The sequence below is a fragment of the Pseudochaenichthys georgianus genome, chromosome 14, assembly GCF_902827115.2.
Source record: "Pseudochaenichthys georgianus chromosome 14, fPseGeo1.2, whole genome shotgun sequence".
In the NCBI taxonomy this organism is placed as follows: Eukaryota; Metazoa; Chordata; class Actinopteri; order Perciformes; family Channichthyidae; genus Pseudochaenichthys; species Pseudochaenichthys georgianus.
Genome location: NC_047516.1, coordinates 29,946,562 through 29,954,528, shown reverse-complemented (window position 1 = coordinate 29,954,528; position 7,967 = coordinate 29,946,562). Strand labels below are relative to the sequence as shown.

Sequence of the window (7,967 nt, the reverse complement as noted above, 5' to 3'; positions counted from 1 at the left end):
GCACACAAAGCTTAATGAAGTCTATAGCTTCAGTGTGTGTATACATTATGGCCTCTTTCCAAGGTGAGCTGAATGTGGAGGACAACACAGTGAAAGCTGCTTGCTATGACAAACATTCCCATTAGAGAGGAGACAGAGTTTACCAAAGCAGCAACATTTTGAATTGTATTCGATAAATTAATTTGTGCTTTGTGACACTAAAAGGAGGCAGTATTTGTCAAGGACTAATATAATATAAAACACTTATTTTCAAAGCCCACCTTTTTATCAGCATTAACAGATTTATGTTTCTTATTCAGGCACCCCAGGTTGGGAGAGTTTTTTAGCAGAGAGCGTGATTCTTTCTGGCTTATCTCAAGTCTTCATTTCATTTCTGACAGCAATAGTTGTCTTTGATTCCTGCGGCATTGAAGATGTCCCTCGTCTCAGTTCTAGCTCTGTGCATTGTTTCAACTTGTCCTGCTTTCTCATAGATTTCTCTCATGGCACCATCTCAAACGCCTCCCACTGTAAACTTGTTCCTCTCTTACTTTTTAGACGGATGTAATGGCGTGGAAATACCGCTGCTCTCTTGAATTACCAGACTTTTGAGACAGCCAAACAAGGGATGGGGAGAAGAGCCGCTGACCTGACAACTCCAGTAGACAGAGCCCTGCTGCACACATGGGGACCTCAGTGCAGCGTGGGTGTTCAGACATCCCCGGGGATAAGCAGACCACTCACCCAGCACAGTGTACAGTTAACTGATACACTCTCTACGCCATCGGATAGCATTACTCAAACATCCAAGAGCTACATCACAAAGGAAACAGTGGACAAGGAGATATTACTTCAAACAAAGACTGACAAGGAGAAAGGGGTTATTTTAAAACAGAAAAGTGGGGAATCCAAGACCAAAAAAGAAGTGACTTTCAAAGCACTAGGAGGTGAGGCCTCTGAGGATGTGGCCTGCAGTCAGAGGAACAGTAGTGGGACTTATTGCTATGCCAGGGCAATCAAGACCAACCCACGCTTTTCTGGGAATGTAACCAACGTCAGGTCTAAATTAAAATCTGCTCACCGCTACACCAACGGCAGCGTGGTAGATTCAGAGGCGATCGGCGGAATTAGCGTTCACAGCGACGAAGCAGAGTCTGTCGACAGTGCGCTCTCTCGTGAAAGAGACCCAACCGGACTGCAAGGTCATTATGCAGAGCGGTGTGGGAAGCTGCTGTTATCTGCTGCCCGACCTTTTGGTATGCCACAAAGAATATGCAGCCATTGCGGTGGCAGACAGAATGAGAAAAGCTCCAATACTGGCGCTTGTCTCGCAGAGAAACTATCGAAGTCAGCCTCCGTCTTGCCTACCACGCATGTCCAGATGCCCAATATGGAGAACAACTTTAAGCCTAGCCATTATGAAATCTCAGAGAGCATCACAAACAGAGGCGACAGGACACTCGTTAATCCACAAATGTTATATTTTAGTGAAGAACTAAAGTATGGAAATACCCCACACCCAGCATGCCCAGCGCACTCTAAAGGCAATTTGGACACTTTTTCAGAGACACATGCTGCAATTGATGCAACGTCTCCTCAACCCACAACCATCCTCCATGCCAAAATCATTACTTTTACTAAAGCAACGATTGAAACAAGAAAAGAGGAAGCCAGTATAGAATCTTTAGCAAAATCGCCACAAGGCGGTAAAATCCCGCGACCAACAACTCTCGCTCTGACTCCGCAGTTTGCAACAGCTACCAAACCAAACAAGCCACACACACACACTTATCCTAAGCAGTTTGAAAACCCACAAAACAAGTCAGTGCAAAATAATGTGCCTAAAAAAGGTTTGTCACCATCTTCTCAATTTGAAAACACATCTACTACCAACACGCGCAAATCAATCACAAACTTTAATACTGTACTGGCGTCCACTGAAAGTATACCTGCTAAATTTGCTAATGCGCAACATGAAATAGTAAGTGTAGAAATAAATACAACTCATAGGCTGGGAATAAGCCCTAAAAGACCTGTCTTATTACAAGTAGCCAATACATCAGACCCTGCAAGTCCACCACGTTTCTCTCGCAATTCTGGATATACCCCTCAAGAAGAAACACTATCAAGCTTAGAGAAAAAATCACCAGGCAAAGCATCTTTTATTGACACTGCGATGAACTCAAGTAGATTTTCCATGCAAAACAAAACTGCGTCACATTCAATTCTCAGAACTGTTGTCCCACAGAACGCTTTGAATCTCACCTCTAGTTCAGATCATACCAGCACTGAAAGTAAATCTGTGGCTACACAGATCCAACCGATTCTACCCAACGCCTCAAAGTCCGAGCCTGCGCTTCATGTTTCCACAGTATCTGTAAACACAACATTTAGTGAAACAAAACCCCAAGACTCAAGAGTTAGGTTGCCTTCAAGTGCAGCACCCAGTTCTACATCTACATGCAACGGCGCTCTATTCAAAAATAAAGCCCTCAGGTACTCCTCAATCAATCTGAAAACGTCACCACACACTGTCTCCACCTCTTCATCTACATTGACAGGAAACCAAAGTAACGTCTGTGCCACAGATACAGCTTTGCTGCAATCAGCAGACACAACACAACCCACCAACGTTCTTAATCGGGATGACGCGCCTCAACCTGATCACACACTAGCAACAGACAGCAGGTTTCAAAGCGGGAATGAGTCTTGTGTGTGTGGTGTTGTTTCCAATCAGGAAAACAACCCAACAATGACTCAGGTTGCATTATCCGAGCAGCTAAACGTGTCAAAAGATCACATCAAAGTCAGTGATGCAAGCACCGCAACTCCTAAATCAGCCATTATTCCGGATACTGAATCATATACGCGTGGAAATAAATTCAGTGGTAATCTAATCAATGAATTCGTTTTGCATGAGTCAAATGACCATGAAAATTCAAATGTGCCCCAGGTCACCGACCTTCAGAATTACATTTCCCTAATTAAGTCAAGCAGCTCTTGTCTCCGGGGTTGCATAAACACAGGGCAACAAAGGCGCACGCATCATCAAGAATACAAAGACACTGAACATGAGGGACAATCCACTACATGCCCACCAGTAAAGAGCGCCCAGGAGATGGATTCAAAAACAGAACAATTCTCCTCTGGATTCTCAGTCAGGCATGCGAATATTAGTCTTAAATATAAGGCCGATGAACGGACACTTCCCAATCACTCAAAACCAGTTGCCAAAGCACAATCAAACTGTGAGACCACTTTCTCATCACTGAAACTCACTGGTGCACATGTCGAGGCAGTTACTAAACCTTCAGTTCTCCAAACCTCTGATTCAGAACCTTCATCCCTATCACAAACACACAAAAGTCCAGAGCTTTCATTCACTGCACCAGTCCCTTTTAACAGCCAGGAAAAGTGTTTTATGCGCACAGGCACTGAATGCAATTCCATATTGCCGTCATCAACAAAGCTCTTGGCATCCATTTCCCGCCTCCCGTCCTGCGAGGCAGAGGCGATCGTCAGAGCGGATTCAAAATGTAGCGCTGCCCCCCCTCAGCCGTGCCCAGAGGACCCCAGCCTGGCTCACTCACAGCCAGCTGCTGCAGCCCTGTTGCTGCCTCCTTCCCCACAGTGCTGCAAATCAGCAGCCCTACAGCAGAGGCTCGAGACTGTGGAGGCCAGCCTGGCAGCCAACAAGGACAGGATCACTACTCTGCTTAACATTATCCATGACCTGGAGACCTGCCACACTCCCACCAGCGGGTAAGATGATGTGTGTGTCTGCATGACTCCTCTAGTCTAGTGTAATGTATTGCTTTACATATTGACTAACAGCAGCATTATTACATGATGCTTATCAAACATTTAGTGTATAGTTTAACTATAATACAAACCCTGCAGTGTCAGATATGACTAAATTATTAATAGACTCGACATTCAATTCCACATTCCAATAAAGTAGCTGCTTGCCAGATTTGGTCAAGGGAATTACTTTAAAAGCTGCCCTGCTTTGCTGATCTTTGACTTTTCAGTGAGTCATCATTTACTGGATACACACAGTGGCTTTGCAATGCTTTGGTAAACTGTATTGATTTGCAATCGAAAAAACACTTTTGTGTGTGTTTGTAAAAAGACATGTACAGTAGCCTTCATCCAGAGTTAAGTGGAGAGAGTACTGGTTACTCTGATCGTTGCCTTTAGGGCGGGTTCAGATGACCCCGACACAACAGAGGGTGGGGGGGGGCGGGTTTTTTAATGCAAAGGTCTACTCTACTGTGACAATACTGCATTGCTTACAAAAATATGTTTTATAATTGGCTAGAGGAAAGCTAGTTAATGTTAGCTGTAAGATGTTAGCAATTAGCCTGTTAGCTTTTAGCAGGCTGCAAAGTCCTGCTTTTCTAAATAAAAGATTTAAAAGCCTTAACAGATTGTTGTGTTTTTATGTAAATAATAGGACAAAAACGATGTAAAAGGATTAAAATTTAGAATTATTGACAGTTTACACTGACATGATATGGTCATGGGGCCTAGAACGTTGAATAATTTATAAAGCCTTGACTGGTGATGTTAAAAACAACCCATATACAACAGAAACATTGACATTGGGTGACAGATACATCAGACATTTCAGTTTTTTTAAACCCCCTTTTTAAAATATGTAAAAAAAAAATATGTGCAACACAGTCAAAAAATAGTTTTGTTCCCAATTTGGATGAAGTGGATGGTTAAGGAATTAATTTAAATGCAGCAAATGCACATTGACTTTCTGCTGACATTGAACTAGTATCCTCCTTTGAAATAATGGATTAACCCTTGGGGGTGCGCCAAAGATCGCAGGGCCAGGCCTCAGATTATTTGAGGCCAAATATGATATTTAACAAGATTAAACAATTCTTATTTGCACTATTTCTTATATACACTTGGATGTAAGAAGTTGAACAAACGTCTTTTGAAGGGCAACATACTGTCAAGATGTTATGAAGCTGGGATCATAGTGTCGTGATGTGAAGCCTTAACACTAAACATTGCAACCAAGCCTGCGAATGTGTGCATGTCATGAGTGTGACAGAAACCTACTTGGGCATTTCGAGAGGGCATATCTCGGAGAGATTTATTTAGCCGTATAACTCTTCTGGGACAAATAACAAGAATTAAAATTGCCTTCTGGCAATGTGTCTATGTCAATCATTCTCATCCACTGTGGTGTGCTAATAGGTTGTGACTGCCTCCGAGGTCATGTTTCAGAATAACCAGCTCCTAATAACCAACTGATGTCTGACATAATGCATGTTATACGGCCCATCACTGCCAACATCAGTCTGGAAGAATATCACACATACAGGATGAGTGGTGAGAATAATAAGCTGTGAATCTGAAAGAATGGGGGAGTTTTCTCTTATTCATTGTATGCAATTATGTTTACTTTCTTTTATCCTAGTCGGCAATGCTTCAACACTGGACAGGACCTCAACAACTGCTTAACCTGCCAGAAGACTGCTTGTATTATGTACAGGTGAGATAATAGTTAAATGACCATTTTGCTTGCATGCAGTGTTTGAACTGATAAGTGAAAAGAGCAGCTCTAGAAATTAGGTCTCTTGCCCAAAATAGAACTATGGTTGCAAAAAATAATAAATATATAGTATGATATTGTGTTATGCCTTGGCGTTGATTATAGACCAGTCAACCTTTATTAAGATCAAGAAAATAATGTTGGGCCGGAAACAATCTCTTTTGAGATATTTGTACAAGGATACTCCCAAAAAATAAATCAATATTTAAGAATGTCCCTCTGTAAAAACAGAGGGACCATGCTTTACTTTTATCAAAGGGCAACTTAAAATTATGGGTTTTAGTCAAAGTTCATTTGTGTTCAAGGCATGGTTCGACAAGGCCGAGGCCATTTGCCATTTCAGTTACCGAGCACTTCTCTGTCAGACTGCCCACTTCTCCTCACTTAAAATGAATGACTTCCTGTATGGGCAGCTTACTAAATGAAAAGCTTTGTTCTGCTCATTTGTTTCATCGCTCAGAATACATACTGTAGGGAGATTACTTTCCCCTCTGGGCATATCATAAATCTTTTCGGAACACTGTCAAATTAAAACACTGACCGAATGTGACTCCAGCTATTCACAATCCAGATTTATGGAGATAAGGATTCACTCTCTGAAATTTAAACTAGCAAAAAGGGACAAGTCATGCCAAAGCAGCTTGCACTTTAAACAAATATTTACAAAGATCACTTCACTTAAGATATGAAGGCATTGTTAATTTGCATATAATTTGATATTGTGTGAAATGTAAATACATATTTTAGCTCTTGAGCTGAGTTGACCTAAAGTAGCCTTATCTTGAAAAGTATTGTATTCACATCCTGCAGCAATTATTTAATCATGTTAAAATGTCCTTTTTATTTACTTAAAAAAAAAGCTAATGACAGACGTTTATATATACCTTGCCCATTTTGTTAAAGATGTGATGCATGAAAACATATCATGCAATAGTTTTTAGCTCTCATATTCTAACTTTGATGCTGGTTTGCACCCATTAGTGGAAATGTTGCATCAGTTGAGACAAAAAACATTACATAGCATTGTCCCAGAAATACTGTATTTGAAAGGCGGCTATGGAAATCTAAGTTTGAAAAACTTATTCTGAAAACAAAATACCTCACACTCTACAAAGCGAGACCTAAAATGGTCTTTATCTTGAAATATTCAACACATCCCTCCTGATCTACTTACTCCCAAAACTGCTTTTGCATGATAAAAACATATTACATAAGTTGATCTGCTGAGTGCTGTGTGTTGCCATCTGGTCCTTAAAGGCCAAATGGAAGATAAGGCAATTTGAACTAAATGTGTGCACCTTCAAACACAAAGGACACCCTGCTGGGGGATGTCTTCCTGCCTGAACCAATCATCCATTTTGAAATCTGACAAGTGCAGATCCTCCCACACGAGTCCCACAAAGTGAGCCGCAAATACTAAAGCTTGATACATAATAGAAAAAATAAGCTGGAAATACAGATTTGACAAATCTAAGCATTCATATGCATTCTTTGGCAAGAGCTGATACATTTTGTGTTGTTTTCAAGCCTCTGTTTTGCGGGGTTTTAGTAATTTTGGGCTGCATCTGTGTCTGTCCAGTGTGGAGTATGACTTCAGGCAGCAGGAAAGACGCTTCTTGGAAGTTCTGAATCTTTCGACAAAAGGAAATAATGCTTTCAACGCGCACTCATCCCCTCCCCTGAACTTCAGCCTGCTCAGAAATGTCATCATTAAGAACTTAACAAAGTCAAAGGTGAAAAGCAAAAAGCTTTGCAAGACCCTGTTCAAATGGCTGCCCAGGAAAATCCAGCAAGTGTAGACCTCTCCACAAAACCTGTGTGCTGTTTTTTAGCCATAAGCCTGTGTTTCAAGTGACCAGCAGAAGCCTTTGCAGAGGACTTCTACTCCTCCTTTCCTATAGAATAAGGTGACTCTGGATTAGGCTCTTACCCAGTAGAGTTCCACTCTCCTGCACATTGTCAAAGCTTATAAACATGATTTTGTACCCCTTATCTTTGTGACCTTCATATAGTATCATCCATATTTCACTTCTGAAGGTTAATGTGATTGTGTTGTCAATATGCCTGCTGCAAACCCCAGCCACACATTTCTGTATCTAATTTTACATAAAATATTCTGTTATTCACATTATGATTAATGCACTATAAGTTCTAGTTGATGTCACATTTCCCTTTTATCTGTCCCTCTTGCCTGCTTCTTAAGATTAAATGTGCAGCATAAAACAAGTTTTTCAATGTTTTCAATTTTTTTGAAATGTAAAAATAAATGGGAATTTACTCACTGTTTGTTTGTCTGTAAATCTGTTCATTTTTCCAGAGCTTTGTTTAATTTAGAATGCTAAACCTCCCTTTATAAATATATGTAATCTGCTGAGATGTACAGCTTCAGTGCATCTAAACCTTTTTTTAAGAC

At 41.0% G+C, this 7,967-nt stretch overlaps 1 protein-coding gene across 1 annotated transcript; it reads left to right on the top strand.

Moving 5' to 3' along the window:
- The first annotated feature begins 607 nt into the window (after positions 1-607).
- Positions 608-7,743, top strand: LOC117458056 (uncharacterized). Its single transcript, XM_071205365.1, has 3 exons — positions 608-3,741; positions 5,420-5,494; positions 7,134-7,743. The coding sequence occupies exons 1-3, from the start codon at positions 608-610 to the stop codon at positions 7,351-7,353; spliced, it is 3,429 nt and encodes a 1,142-aa protein (XP_071061466.1). The 3' UTR covers positions 7,354-7,743.
- Positions 7,744-7,967: the final 224 nt, after the last annotated feature.

What these genes read in the sequence shown, in the direction of transcription:
- LOC117458056 (XM_071205365.1), top strand. Translation starts at nt 608, where the DNA reads ATGGGGAGAAGAGCCGCTGACCTGACAACTCCAGTAGACAGAGCCCTG. An exon ending in TGCCACACTCCCACCAGCGG is followed by an intron (nt 3,742 to 5,419) that starts GTAAGATGATGT and finishes CTTTTATCCTAG; the next exon opens with TCGGCAATGCTTCAACACTG. An exon ending in ACTGCTTGTATTATGTACAG is followed by an intron (nt 5,495 to 7,133) that starts GTGAGATAATAG and finishes GTGTCTGTCCAG; the next exon opens with TGTGGAGTATGACTTCAGGC.